The 16,400-nt window shown below is 42.2% G+C and overlaps 1 protein-coding gene across 11 annotated transcripts in view; it reads left to right on the top strand.

The window, feature by feature from the left end:
• The window catches only part of MCF2L (MCF.2 cell line derived transforming sequence like), a 363,789-nt gene that overhangs the window by 252,961 nt on the left and 94,428 nt on the right, over window positions 1–16,400 (top strand). For all 11 annotated transcript variants that reach the window (XM_077482869.1, XM_077482867.1, XM_077482862.1 and 8 more), the window contains one exon: window positions 9,231–9,314. In XM_077482869.1, coding sequence (XP_077338995.1) covers window positions 9,231–9,314 — 84 coding nt within the window. The remainder of the gene's footprint in view (window positions 1–9,230; window positions 9,315–16,400) is intronic.

The following is a 16,400-nucleotide window of genomic DNA, read 5'->3' as shown; positions in this document are numbered from 1 at the left end:
ATCATTTGACAGCGGCAGGAGCCAATGGCTTCTGCTGCTGCCAGAGTCACGGTTTATAAAGAGGAAGAGAGGGAACAGAAGAGATTAAGCTGCACACAACACTTAATGGATTGAGGACTTAGGTAAGTATATATGGAGGAGGGGAGGACAGCAAGCTTAAAAACATTTTTTGCCTTAATGCAGGGAATGCATTAAGGTAAAAAAAAAAATGTTTTGGTTTTAGAACCACTTTAATACTGCTTTAAACATATTAGGTTTGTATTTGAATTATACAATATACTTGGTCTACTGGCTATATCCACAGCTTGATTCAGTAGACCGGGTTAATACAATTTAACACTTTCCCTGATTACTGTTTTTGAATGTCATTAGTATAATAGGTTATGATCTAATTAAGTTCCCTGTTCTGATGCCTATACCCCACATCTTCTTGCAGCTTGCTTTAGACGTCATGTGTGGGGCTGTCCTTCCCCCCCCCCCCATCTTCTGGACAATTGGAGCTACATTTAACAAGAAGAGTGACGATGGTTAGAAGGCTCTTTATAGTTCAGGAAAATAATGCATTTCTTCACTTTTGTTCATTCTCTGCATAGTTGAATGGTGGTGCTATATGTAAAACAGACTTGTGTTGTCTCCAATAGAAAACTCTAACAGTAATGCTTACTAAAACAGTCACAGGACACACGGGTCAGAGCTTGTTATAATGTCATATCATTTTGGTGTGTCTAGGCACCTTGGCACCCAGATGTTTTGGAACTACATTTCCCATAATGCTCATCTATACTGAAGAGTGCATGAGCATCATGGGAAATGTAGTTCCAAAACATCTGGAGTGCCAAGGTTTACCATCACTGGTCTAGGGCATCAGGATGTCTAAAGGCAGCCCGGAGTTTCTGTACCTAAGATAGTTAAAGCATCAAGCTATTTTTTATATTTATTATTGCCATCTTCTGGCTTCCTGCTCCAATCCCATTGACACACCTGTGTAAATTAAAAGTTAATATACTACCCCTCTACAGCATAATACTGCACAGGAAATTGGTCACAAGAAACTGGTGGTAGATTAAGTGTATTATGGCAAGCAGTGGTGTATTTAGGTTTTGTGTTACCCCAAAGCCTGACTAAGCTCCCGCACCCCCTAATTTAAATATGACCCACCCATTCCTTTCATTGCCACACCTCTGACCTTTTAAGACCTGCCCTGTCATCTTATTGGGAGGAGGCTAGGAGGGGGAAAGCTATGGGAGGGGGACGCCGCATCTTTTAATTTGGGAAGAGAGGGGGCTAAGGGTGCTTTGGGAGGGTAAAGGACATGTGCTAGTGGGGGATGAGATTAACCCCCCCCCCCACAAGCACATGTCCTCTCCCCTCCCAAAGCCCCCCAGCACAAATCCCCTTACCCCCTCTCCCCTCCCATCACTCCATGTGTGCATCTGTTATCTGCCCCACCCTCCCGGTTACTGTGTCCCCCACCACTGTAAACTATACACAGACCTCAGACCAGCAGCACGGAAGTTGTGTCCCTCCTCTGTGGCCCCTCCTTCTCTTGGCTGTGTACGCTAGAACATTGGAGCCAAGGCCTTGTCGGCCTAGGCCAAAACACCGCACCGATGGCGAGGCAGTAAAACAATGCATGAATCCACAAGCAGGCAATTAAATGTTTAAAGATGCGCTACAAGATAAACTGAACACTAACCAATAACATGGCAATTAACTGAACTGTAGTGATGTTAAATCAAATTATAACTGGTGCAAACGGTTAAAAGTATTAGCATCAACTAACCTGAAATACATTTCTCCTTGTGCACACTACGCATAGAACCCCAATAGAATGTGGGTGTATACTTTCTTGACAAAGAGTTACCGTACTCCTGAAGGTGGCTATAAGTACCTGGCAAATAATTGTCATCATTAGCCAATTATTGTTGGGGCCCTTCTGTAATATGGTGAACATGAAGCTGGCCCTTTTAAGAGTATGCAGTGGATGGCTATGTGTAGCAAGGGATTAAACTTGGCAGTTGCACTCACCACCCCTGGTGTGCAACAGGTCCAATCCCATACACTTGGCAGTCAGTTGTCCCAGGAGCCTTGGGTTCTCAAGATCCTGTCCTCGCAAGGCTGATCCACAGCGTTAGACTCTCACCAGCTCTCTGAGGCTCAGCAATGGCACTCAGGTCTTTGCATAGGCTCGGTCTCCACTGGTGCTTGCCCTAGACATCACACACAGCAGGTCCCTGGTCTTTGCACATCAGCACACTGGTCTCTCCAGCTAGACCCCCAGCATGCCTAGGCCTCAGTCTGTCCCTGGGATGTGTCCGCACACCAGGTGTATACTGCTCCCAATCTTCAGCAGCCAAATTAAGACCCCCTTCTCTACCCAAAAGCCCAGCCCAAATTCTCCTCTATCTTCCTCCTCCTCCGTATCTATCTGGGTGTTGTTTTTATCCCCATAGCCACCACAATGCAGTGTCTCTCCAGGACTACATTCCCAAGATCCATGTCCCAAGATCCTGGCTACACTTGCTTTGCTTCCATTGTTTCAATATCCAAACCAAAAGATAACATAAGGAAATGTAATAGATTAAAAGAGGGTTATAGCTGTTTTTTCTTTTGCCATTTATGTCCCATTTGGGGAGATTTCCCGTCCCTTTCTGTCCCATAGCCAAAACAGAAAGTGAGAAGAAATCCCTCCAAAGGGAGGGGATCTCTGGTTGTCAGCAGAACTAGTGCCCCACTCAACTCAAAATGAAGGATTTTCTTTTACTGTCACTCTTGATGCTAACAGTAAACCGGATAAATAGAGAGTGAATCTCCCTAATGGGGACACAGAGAGCAAAAAATAAAAAAACTGGCAGGTGTTCTAATCCCTCTTCACTCTATCCAAAACTTAGAGAAGTTCCGCCTGGGGGAAAAAAAAACATAAGTCAGCAGCTACAAATAGTGTAACTGCTGGATTTTAATATAAGGACACTTACCTGTCCAGGGAGTCCACGATGTTGGCACCCCAGCCGATTTTCGGATCGGCTTTCGGGTGCTGCCGCCACCATCTACACTAAGGGAAACCAGCAGTGAAGTGTTTTGGCTTCATGGCTGGACCCCTACTGTGCATGCGCGAAGCGCGATGCACTTTATAATTGACCCAGCGGCGGAGGAAGGAGAAGGGGGGCCGAGCTACCAAGGGGTGGGGCTGTCTCCCGGAAGTGGGGAGGGGGACCTGTCAAAAACAAAAAGCTGTTTGATCTAGTCTTTCCTGTTCCTCCTCTTCTTCCAGAGTGCCCAAACTGATAGAACAGAGCCTTGGGGACAAGCTGCACATGCTCAGTTTGATGTGAATTGCTAGAGAGGTTTTTTTTATTATTATTATTCTTGGGTGGCCCTGTGCTGATCACATGCACCCAATCAACACTGTCCAGATGGAGGATCAGGGGTCCTGCAGCCTCATAGGACAGTCTGAGGAGAATGAAAACTACTCCTACAAGCTTTAACCAGTGCTTGGCTGGACACTAATAGAAGTTTAGAGTCTGACGGCTATACACTGCTGATGAGAAAAAGTATTTAACAGTTTATATTTACTAAAATAATTGCATTTCTGTGTACTGTGGGAGACCAGATCTAGTGAATGCAGGGTCCTGGGTTTAGTAACATTTAAATGACAGTTGCAGACGTCCTCTAGTGTCCTTGAGAAGTTTGTTTTTTCTTTAGTCCAAGAATGATGATGTTGGCGAAATATTACTCAGAAAGCTCTGAGTCAGCATGAGAAATCACGCTCACTACACACCTGCAACTAATTTGAAGACCAAAAATGTTACAGATTTTGTCTGTTATTGACGGTAAACTAGCATTTATGTGGGCAGGGATCCGACTTTGCTAAAGTAACACAAATGTACCTTGACTTATCGTGGCTGTTGCTGAACATTTTTCAATGACTGTAACCTTGTACTCATGAGTTTGGCTTTTTTGCAATGACATATGTAAATGATCTGTACATCAAATATGAAAAATCATTTGTGGATACATTGGAGATGGTGCAGGAAAAGTATCCTAGTGGGGCAATAAAGATTCATAATAAGGATGGAGCTGTAGAATGAGAAAAGCAGGCATTGTGCAGCACCTTAACTGTGGCAGACACTTGTGTAATTATAGGGGACAGCTGTCTTTGTGTATTTGTGACAAGGCTTGTTCTTCTTCCTCATCCGCCTCAGTAAATGGGCATATCATTTTTCTTCTATGCTAGCATTTCACAGTTAACTGTTTTATAACTCTATAGCTGGTCTGATTCAGTGAGAGCTTATTCACACAACCTGACAGTTAGCACAACGCAGGGCACCATATGTATGCTACGGTGCAGGGTCACTCATTGTCAAGTACAATAGAGTGCAATGCACAACACACTGCAGTGCACCACAATGTACTTGTCATGTGTTGTCACGCACTGTGCTGGTTAAAACGGTTGTGTACTCTTTGCACCGGTTGTGATACATTGGCAGCCCATTCATAATGAATGAGTTGTTATATTGCAGCACACATAAAGGCATCCCGTAACGCACGTTAACGCAATGGAACAAAGTGTTTAAGTGTGAGTGGGCCCTAGGGTGATGTGTAAAAATGCAGCAACTTATTGCAATCAATATTCTTCTGCTGTGGGTAGTAAACCCAAATAATAGTTTTCACTGCTACCTGAACTTGCATGTAATCACTTCTCTTTGCTCTGACCTAAAGTTTAATTGAAATTGTAGTTTAGCCACTTCCCTCTGAGCAATAAAAAAATAAAAAAATATGCGTTTTATTTTTAATCCCCTGTTTTTTGTACAAAATAAAAGATGAGGTAGTGTCAAGTAAATAGATACCAAATATGCCAAGCCTTATGAAATAGAGAAAAATTGTGGTACTTATCAATAGGGGACTCTTTAAATGCTTTTACAGCTCAACAGTTTAGCGTTAACCATAAATTAAGGACAGGGAATTATTGTTCTCAATATGCATGTGCAGCAATATTTCACATGTGCAGTGCTCTGTGTGCAGTATACGACTGCACACAGAGCACTGCACATGTGAAATATTGCTGCACTGTGTGTGCATAGGGTGACGGGAGTGCTTTTAATTTAATTTTATTTTTTTTATACTTTAAAGCTTAGTTAAATGCAAAAATGTGTACGGTATTGCAATCACAAGGGGGCTAACGAGACCCCTATGTGATAGCATTGGGCAGTTGACAGGTCCTCTTCATGGAGTAGAGTAAAAGTGATTGGGCGACTGTATAGGTCACTTCTACACTGACAGCTGGAGCTTACTCTATAACAGCAATGAACATGTTTTAACATGCTAACATTTTGGACCCAATTTGTACAGAATGTAGAGCTAGTTAAAGCATTTGTTACGCCAGCCTTTCATATTCCTGATGTGTGCCTGCTGTATTATGTACTTGTATGAAAACGTATCCTGTTCTCTTTTTGTATTACTTTGTTTGTGTGAAATTCCTGGTGATGTTGCAAGTCTGTCTGCTTTCCTAGTAAACTGACCACGCTAAGCAGGAGAATACAGTGTGATCAGTTCTTTAGCTATGCTGGGAACTCTGCCTGCTCTCCTCCAATGATCAGACTTGTCCTGACACACCTCCCCTGCACAGCCTTATACTTGGGAAGATAAGTGTACTGCTGTTTCTCCTCCCCCCAGCTCTCATGCAGCTGAGAACAGAGGGAATGTGATCACTTATATAAAAACCTGTTTTATATTTGTTTAAAAATTTATACATATGTTTTGCCTTTCATTTCTATTTTAAGCCCAATGGGTTATTTTACAAGGTGATCGTTTACAATCACTTTAAATCATCTATAGTTATTCATTGAGATGAGGAAGATGCTATTCACATATTGGAAGGAAGTTAATATTTTGTTTCAGCACTAATGATGATGCTAATGTTTGTCTTCTCACATTTTTCATCGGTCGCTTTATTTCCTGCAGCTTATTTCTAAAGATAGTCAGCTGTGGTGGCTCCAGGGTCATGTTACATAACATATAATATGAGCACCAAGCAAGCACAGTTCTCTGGGATTTTTGTGGCGTGTGCTGACATTCACTTTGTATTGACTTAAAAAAAAAATGCATCAATTACAACACAAGTGGGTTTGTTGCAACAACAAAACTGCATGTATATTTTGTGTTTAGATCTTGGTGCAAATATTTACTCCCTCTTTGCCATCCATTATAGAAATGAGAGAGACATAGGAAGTCTGAAATAAAAGGGTTTGTTTTGCATAAAGTAAACAATTCTTCATCTTAACCTGCAAATTTAGATTTTTCTCAAGTGGTATGTATTTTTGTATGGAATACAAAGGGTGTCGGGAACTAGCAGCAGGGATAGCCAAATCTGCATAGCTTCACTTAGGAAACTGGCACCAGACCATATATATATTTAAAGATTTTATTTTTATTTTTACAGTAAAACCAAAATCTGTCCAAACACCAGCAAACAGAAAACACAGCAAACATGAAATTATAAGTAAACCAAATACCCAGTGACAGAATATCGAACCAACTACCTAAGTGACAAAGTCTAACTAGAAAACTATCTACAGTATATACAAAATTTGGAGCACAGATTAACATGGTAAACAGGTGATGCAGGGAACAGCTGGGAAAGGGGAACCAGAACTGGGATCAGGAACAAGGATAAGAGGCAGCAGGGTACAGGATGCAGGACAGGAGCAAGGTCAGGGTCAGGATAAAGACAGTGTCTGGCAGCATAGAAAAACACTGACATGACATATAATATTAGAGGAGGGACTAAACACCCTCCCAGCAGCCAGCATCAGGTGGAGGCTGTTTACTGGGACCTGCTGGATGCTGGGAGACACCTGCAGATGGATACCAGCACTACAACCTTCCACTCTGGAAAGCACAGTGCCACCAACAAGTGATCCAGGTGCTCACATGAGGCACTTCCACTATACAAGTGTGACTGTGTGAGGTCTTTTTATGGCCCAGGTAGGGTCTGTAATACCTCACTGTGTAAATGCCCCTGAGACTTGGCCAGGCATCAGATCACAATGTTTACAGTTCTCCCTCTAAGACACTGTCTGTTCTACACAGTGCTTTTTTTCTCAGAGAATAGGTGAAGGAACCCCCCCCCCCCCCCTTCTGAGTCGCTCTTTGCCTCTGCCCGCTACCCATCCCCGAGCACTGTCCCTTGGTTCCACCCCTACCCACCTCCCAGCACCAGTCCTTTTAGAGAACACAGAAGAAAGTATTATTTTGTCATGCTAAGTAATTTGTATGGTATTTGTTAATAACAAGAAAAGTAGTAAAATGGATCCTCTGCAGCCGGCAACAATAGATCCCACCCCAGCAACAATAGAACCCCCAACAATAATGGATATCCCCAGCAACAATAGATCCCCCAGCAACCATAGACACCGCTCCAGCAACAATAGATGCCCTAACAACAATAAATCCCCCACCAGCAGTAATAGATACTCCCAGCAACAATAGACCCACTCCAGCAACGATAGATAACCGACACATTATTATACCCCCCCCCAACAACAATGGACTGCCCATTACAAAATACCACCCCAACGACAATAGACCTACCCCAGCAATAATAAATCCCCCACACATTATACGCCCCCCCCCCCCCCAGCAACAATTGGCTGCCCATTGCAAAATACCACCCCAGTGAAAATAGATCCAGGCCACTAACAATAGACCCAATCCTACAACAATAAACCCCCAGCAACAACAGATTTCCCAGCAGCCAGCATCCATAGACCCTCCAGTGGCCAGTAACAATAGACCTCCCCCTCAACAAATGCCCCTCCCCCCTGCAACAATTGACTCCCACACAAAAAGGTTCCTGCCAGTATACCCCAGTACCCATTGCCATTACATACATTCAGTGCTAGAGGTACTGGAACTGCGTTCCCTCACGTTCCTGCTGAAAAAAGTCCTGGTTATGCATGAGCTAACAAGATATGTGGTGGTTCATATAATGTATTACAACCCAAAACATTTTATACAAGGGCAAACCTACAAATCACAGGGACTCATTGGCAACATTTTAATGGGACAACCTCTCTCTCCATTACAGCCAGCATTGTTGGTGTACATACTGTAATGATCCACTGCCCCCAATAAAATGATTGCTGTTTAGATGCACTGCCACATTGGGGGATCTTCTCCTAGGTGAACTGCAATGTTAAACATACTGCTGCATTGAAGTGACTGCTATTTGAAACACTATGTTAGTCACATTGCCAACAGAGGGACTACTCTTGGATGCACTGTTGTATTCTACAGAATGCCATTAAAATGCCTTTTTTTTAAGAGCCGTTGCCACTAGTCTGATAATGGATGCAGTTCCATTACAGAGACACACCCATTAGATCCAATGACAAATTACTATTGTCCTGACTGATTCACTAGCATGTATGCATTGAATAAATTGGATGTGTTTATTAGGATGACATTGCTGTTACTGATAGTGTTAAGGGGAAGGGTTAAATCAGATATTAGCTCTTGTATAGCTAGAGAACTCTCCCCACTGGAAACCATGGATGTTTTTTTTTTTTTTTTCCTGTCGTGGTTGTTTTACTTTATGTAAAATGTGCCAGAGATTATCTCAATGTAAAATGTTCACCATGATTGCTGTTCAAAAAGCACTGCATTTAGCCTCCTCCAAATAAGGAAAAAGTAATAGGTTCCCGTTAATGGTGGCCTCCACCTTGTATTTCTCTTTACTCATCTGCTCTTCTATTTGGCTGCCAGGATCAAAAAGAAATGCCTGGATTGAGTATATGGGGTCATGTGACTTGCTTCCCCATCTTTCCACATGAGGGCGCTTGTGCTTTCTAATTGGTTCCTTATACATCCAGTGCTGTCACATGGGAGCAGGGAGGCTTGTGACTTCATTCTTTTTGTTGTGGAGGCTGTTTGGAGCAGCACAGGTAAATCTAAGCAGTTGGTGGAGCTACCACTACAGTGAATCTTTTGCTTTGGCCTGCATTGGCACAGCACAGGTTCACTTAAGAGAGCTGCTAACATTAAAGGATGCAATTAGCTACACAGCAATGCAATGATAAAAATCCCAAAGCTCTGCCAATGTAAGAAGATTTTTTATGTTCCTCTCAGCATTTGTTTATTTGGTTTGGAGGCTGATTAGGTAAACCAACATTGGTGAACACCATGAGATAATGTTGTCGCTGTGAGATAAATGGCTGTCTTTTGTTTTTCAGATGACATCATGCATCAGGACACCTTCCCAATGTGTGCCGCAGATATTGAGGATCAGCTGAAGAAGCAGTTTGCCTACTTGTCGGGTACGTTATCTAAATACAGGAAAATTTAAATTTAAATATAAGTTTTCTTTACTAAATATTTTATAGGCTTAGCTAAAAAACATACATTTTTAACCAGGATAGCCAGAAATGCACTTACGTGTAGTTGCCCATAGCAGCTAAGCAGACTTTAATCTGCATATGTTTAATGCAACCCAACCAGAAAAATAAAGTGATTTTTGATTGGTTGCTGGAATAACTACATTCTTGCAAAGCAGAACTTATTACCCAACTCTAGGCAACTAAAAAATGATCCCTTGCAGTGTGGCTATGCTTGGGTTAATTTTTTTCTAAATGAGAATAGAAGCAGTTTTACGTACCTGGCCCTACACTTCTTCGGCAGATGGAACTTCCCAAACATTCCAGCAGTGGCATCATCATGTCCAGTGTAGGGATATAGACCCTGCTTTGGTCTTGATGACATCAGGACCCTAGAGCTCGAGAGTGTGATGGAGAAGAAGCTGTGGGGAGGAGTGGAGGATCTGTTATTTTTTTTTTTTTACCCTAGACTAGGTAAACAGGATTTTTCCCTTGTTATAAAGCAATTTCTTCCTACGGGTTTATGATTATTTAGATCTTGCAAGGACAGATATATGCTGTTTTTGCCTAGGTCAGCTACTTTGAATCTCCCCCTCCTCTCAAAAACAGTGCTTAAACTAATTTACCAGTCAGTATTATTACATTATGACAAGATCATGATCATTTGAATAGATGAAAAAAATACCAGATTCAATCACAACCAGTAACGTAACCTTCAAAAACAATATAAGGTCTATACTGATCAAATTAGAAACCTCCATAGAAACACAACATGGGTTATAGACATGTTCTGGTTGTCAGTAGTGACATGATCAGTACTATACTAACACAACCATAAACATGTCTGTAGAAACACAGTCATAGTGTACTGACACAACCAGAAACCTCTGTAGAGACACTGAGTACTGTACTGACACAACCAGAATTATCTGTAGAGACACTATTTAGCACTACACTGACACAACCAGAAATGTCTGCAAAGACTATTAGTACTGTACTGACACAACCAGAAACGTTTGCAGAGACTATTAGTACTGTACTGACACAACCAGAAACGTTTGCAGAGACTATTAGTACTGTACTGACACAACCAGAAACGTTTGCAGAGACACTATTAGTACTGTACTGACACAACCAGAAACGTTTGCAGAGACTATTAGTACTGTACTGACACAACCAGAAACGTCTGCAGAGACTATTAGTACTGTACTGACACAACCAGAAACGTCTGCAGAGTCTATTAGTATTGTACTGACACAACCAGAGATGTCTGCAGAGACACTATTAGTACTGTACTGACACAACCAGAGATGTCTGCAGAGACACTATTAGTACTGTACTGACACAACCAGAAACGTTTGCAGAGACTATTAGTACTGTACTGACACAACCAGAAACGTTTGCAGAGACTATTAGTACTGTACTGACACAACCAGAAACGTTTGCAGAGACTATTAGTACTGTACTGACACAACCAGAAACGTTTGCAGAGACTATTAGTACTGTACTGACACAACCAGAAACGTCTGCAGAGTCTATTAGTATTGTACTGACACAACCAGAGATGTCTGCAGAGACACTATTAGTACTGTACTGACACAACCAGAGATGTCTGCAGAGACACTATTAGTACTGTACTGACACAACCAGAGATGTCTGCAGACACACTATCAGTACTATACTGACACAACCAAAAAAACGTCTGCAGAGACACGATTAGTACTGCACTGACACAACTAGAAATGTCTGCAGAGACACCATCAGTACTGTACTGCCAACCAGGAACAAGTCAGCAAAGACGCAATCAGTACTTCACTGACAGAACCACCAACATGGTTTCACAGATGGAATCAGTAGTGACAAGCAGAAATGTCTGTAGAGGTGCAATCAGTATTTAAGAACCAAAATTGAGGCAGATCATTCAATCAGCTATGTAAAAAAAAAAAAAACTTTACTTGAAGCATATTTAAAAAAGCAGAATTGGATGGAATATTGCCTTCTCAATATGCACACCCTGCTAGCCTGGTTTAGAGATAATATAAATATTTGGAACAATCTCAAAAATGTCTCTGACAGGGAAAACTAACTTAATTAAAGTGATACTTATGCCCTAACTTTTAGATGTCCTTCATAATTCCCCCATGGTGGTCCCCTTGAAAATGTTTTGGGTAATTAATTCCCATTTTCCAGTTGCTACTCTGAGGTGCTCGTCCCCCCAGAATTAGGCTGCATCAGCTGCAATGTCCTAAGGAAGGTGGAGGCCTCCCAAATCCTTGGATTTATTATTTGGCCACCCAACTCCAACATCTTATAGGCTCCATGTCCCCCACCCCTGAGGGCTCCTCTGCCCGTCTCTTGCTTGTTGGCTCTGATGCAGACTCCATGCCGGAGGGACTGAAGGCCCAGGAGTTTAAAAAAATCCAACAAGCAAAAGCCTACCTACGCTCTACTCCAGAAAGTCTGGAATAAATTGAAGCAACTGCAGCAGGCGACAGGCTACACTGCATTTAGTCCACTCTGGGGAAACCATACCTATGTTGAACTAGCCAAAAACCAACAGGGGCCCAGTTGGTGTGCCTGGGGTTGATAACCTTTGTAGAGCTCCAACGTAAATTCGCTTTACCTGACCACATGACTTATTACTACATACAGTTGTTCCATGCAGTTAAGGCACCGGGAGCAGCTTCGGAGTGGTTGCTTTCCCCTACCCCCATATTCCATTTAATTCAGTTTGCAACCGAAACAAAAGGCTTCATATCCCAGTGATATCACATGCTGTTAATGGAGTATTTGCAGGCCTACCCCATCAGAGCAATGTCGCAATGGGAAGAGGATAAAGGAACCTTCACAGGGGATCAATGAGAGGAAGCTTTCTAGTCGGCCAACATGTGCTGCCTTAATGTCTCTAAGAAGATGTTGCAATTGTATATTCTGCTCAGAGTGCATTTCACCCCAGCGAAACTTCACAAGTAGTAGTAGATGCCGACAAGCCTCTAGGGATCTCACTCATCATCTTTGGCGATATCTAAAGTTGCATCGCTACTGAAGTGAAGTCCTCTCCACACAATAGGGATTTTCAGGTCACTGCTCCCTTTTAAAGTAGTTTAAACCCTCACAATCCACTTTTTGCTATAGGAAAGCCTATAATAAGGCTTACCTATAGCTACCGCGGATATCTTCTAAACCTGCATGGTTTAGGAGATATCCCCTGTATCTGCATGTGCTGACGTCATCGGCACATGCACACTGAAACAATGACACTTGCGTGCTGTTTGCTTCAGTGAGTTTGCCATCACCGGCGGCTCCCGCACGAGTGACGTCATCACGGCTCCGGCCAATCTGTGCCGGAGCCGTGATACCCGGAAGTAACTCCGGGGAGAAATGTCGCCAGCTGGTGCTGTGTACGGCCACCACAGCGGGGTCTTTGATCTCAGGTGATTATTACATAATGAGCTAGTATGCTATGCTTTTTTATGTGGGTTTACAACCACTTTAAAACCCATCCATTGCTTACTTGGAGTCCTAGAATAAGTGATAACCGAGGAAGCGACCAGGGTGGCATTCTCTAGGGCCCTATTTCAGGCAAGGAAGGTCAGTCTGGTGGGCTGGAAGTCTACGACCCCCCCCATCAGTCAAGACGTGGGTGCCTCATATGGGGAACAGACTACAGTTGGAGAGATGCATACAGTATATCAGCATTGGGGTCGACTTAATAAATATGAAAAACTTTGGTCCCCATGGCTTAATGTCCCCAGGCTAGCGCCTAAGGAGCTTGCTCTAATGAGGGTGTTTCAGTGTTTCACAGGATGAGTGTACTTTGTGTGAATCTTAGAAATATGGAGATGGTAAAATGAGTCATGTAGTAGCATACGGGTCTTACCAATTCCATACCCAATACTTATCCATCTGAGTGCGTGGATGGGGCAGGTCTCAGTGGGATCTCATGTTTAACCCTGTAGGATGAAATTGCAAGCCGCTATTGTACCAGATTTGCTTGACTTGCAAGTTGTTCATAAATTTGATTAACTATTTACTGGAAAAAGGTTTTTTCTGTACATGTTCCTTAATATTTTTTGTATTTGGTATTTTCTTCATAAAAACCTCTTTTGGTTTGAAAAAAAAAGTAGTATTGGAATAAAAAAAAGTATTCTCGGCTAGGTGGATGCTGCATTGGTCCATTGCTGCTACTGTCCCCAACTGCCTTTAAGACCGAGAACTAAGTGATCAAACACCACTTCAGTGTGTAGAGAGTGGTGACTGTCAATCACCAGTTCTCTGCTCTGCCCCTCCAGCACTGGTGCGCTGGGCTGTGCAGAGGGCAGCTTGCTGAGAGGCTGAACCAGCTGCAGGTCAGACTTCTGAGTGGATCCCTGACATTAAAATTGGGATCGATCCAGAACCTGGACCTGCTGAGTGATGTCAGCCAACAGCAGAGTTTAGCCCTCTATCAGCTGAATATGGGTCACAGGAGTGAATAATAAAGTGCACACCTGTGACCCACAGGAGAAGTAGGGGTAAAAAAAGCTTTAGCCCCATTTCTCCTTTAATACATACAGTATATTAACTTTTCAAAATTATATTGTGAACATGCTCATACCACTCATTTACATAAGTTCATTACTGTTACATCACCACCGTGCTATTATTCATGTCATTATCAAAGTGTTCCTAAACCCACAACAGTAAAATTTGTCTGTGCAGAATAGCATGCTTGGTTTACTCACTGTGGAACTTAAGAGGTTAATCCTCTGCATTGTGTAAAAAGGCTGTTTGATTCTGTATGTACAGATCCTTCCCCTCCTGCAGGGTCTCTCTTGGCAAGGCCAGATAAGACACAGTTACTGCTGCACATGCTTAGTTTGGTCTCTGTTTCTGGAGAGAATATTTCCTCTTTTGATCAGAGCTAGTCAGGTCACATGATATTGACACATATTTGGGTGTGTATACAGATCCTAAATGACATCCCAGTCCCTCCCTCCCTCCACTATGCCCAGTAACTAAAAAAGAACACAGTGGGTGGGATGTCAAATCTTGGTTGTATGAGCATAAAAACATGAGGACAAAGGCTGTAGTAGAAATCTCCTTCTACCTGAACACTCAGCACTTGGGTGAACCCTGCAGTTTATCACGTGACCGTGGTATACAGATCAGCCCAAAAGGTATATAGTGGCAGTATTTTAATGTAAAAAGATTTATAAGCTGTGGGGGGGGGGGGGGGGTGCGGCAGATTAACTATTTTAATATTACTGGGTTTAGCATCTGCTTTATCTAGGATAAAAATGCCACATATAGTTCACATAAATGTCACAATAAGGTCCTCCTTTCGATGGTCAGGTACTTAACCGTGGACTTCCTCTACTCTTCAGGTCCCCCAGTCAGACCCCCAACAACAGCCCCATGGGAAATTGAATGGGATACCATATCCCTGGTGGCAAGGATTAATCTACTGGTAGAATAAGTGAATAAATTAGTGGACTGGGACACACCACTGACTTTCTGCTAGCTCATACAAACCTGTATAGATGATTTAGTTAAAGGCATTCGGCGAGCCTGTAGAAGAAAGCTGCATAGTCAGAAACGTCTGATGCTGCTTTGTGCCAAGAAATTGCCATTCCCAGAGAAAGTTTGCAAATTCACAGTATCATTAGTCAGTGCACTGCCAGACTTGACACAAGCATGTTCCTTTGTCTAACAGTGACCTCCTTCATGTCAAAGTGCTCCTTCATTGGTGACCAATTCCCTATAGTATTATAGTACTTTCTACTGAAATGGAGCCTTTCGGTTTGTTAAGCATTTTAGACACTGATGACATTTTCTTCATCGGCTATACAAACATCTAGGATACTGTTAAGGTGTGGTATGATCCATTGGTTTATGGATACGTGGCTGTACACTTAACACTAAAGGTGAAATTTAGCATGCAGGATATTTGTCATTGTGTAACTAAGCCTACACACCTTAACCTTTTGTAGTCTTATTCTTTCCACCGAGAGATGACAGAGCCATGTGTTTTTGTCACAGTCTATTGGATACACAATTAATGCGTAGTCTTAAAATGATAAGACATGTGAAAGCGATTCCTAAAAGGAAAAACGAGTTAGATTTTTCTTTCATTGTATTTCACCTATACTGTATGCGATCCTTGTATTGGGATGTCTGCATATTCATCCAGAGGCAGAGCAGTGGCAAATATTGGTGCCTTTATAAATAGAATATAGTTATTACCAAATAAACTAAGCACAGTCAAGTAGTAAAAAAAAAAAAAGTGTGCTTCTCGCTTTGGGCCACAAGATCCACTATATTTTGTATAGTTTTCATAATTTGTGTATGATTTTATTTAGATACCATCATGCTTAAAAAGTGTGCTGCAAATAAAAATCATTTCACCAGTAGCAACCAGCGAGCTTCCAACTCTCATTTCTGGAATCCAGATGAACTGTCATTTTATGTAGGGAAGGATTTCTTTTTGTACAGCTTGCATTTTAGACATTCCTGTTGGATTCAGATTGCTAAAAGCTTCTACATTGGTCAGCGTTCTAGAATATATTGCAGCCAGAGATAGTTGTCATATTGGCTGGCCTGGCACAAGATGACGTGGATATCTGTTTCTGGGCAGACCACTATTTTAATGTAGGTGTTTGGTAGAAGTATATCTAGAATTACTTATGATTGCTCTTTTACTGTGGTGTAATTGATGTCTTAATTACATATGAAAATGTAATGTGGAATCTTTGGGAATAGAAATAAGGGAGCTGTCATAGATTTTTCTTTTTTTTTAGGCGCAGTCTTCAGTGCGCCATCTAGTGAGTTCCTAACCTAGTACAAGCAAACAGGATAGGAGTTCATGCTTTTTAGGCAACATGCTTGTCTTGGTCAGCAATTCCCCAATAGTGAAGCCAGGATCAGCATGGCAGCCCTTAAAACTGTACCTCTGTGCCCAATACAGAAATGGAAGCTCCTACATTTAAATATGTGCAAGTTCATGAAACATCAACTGAAACATTTATTTAAGGATTTCACTTTGAGTCT

The sequence above is a fragment of the Lithobates pipiens genome, unplaced genomic scaffold, assembly GCF_037356315.1.
Source record: "Lithobates pipiens isolate NorthernLeopardFrog02 unplaced genomic scaffold, aLitPip1_a1.2 Scaffold_16, whole genome shotgun sequence".
Taxonomy (NCBI): domain Eukaryota; kingdom Metazoa; phylum Chordata; class Amphibia; order Anura; family Ranidae; genus Lithobates; species Lithobates pipiens.
This window is presented reverse-complemented; position numbering and strand designations above follow the sequence as displayed.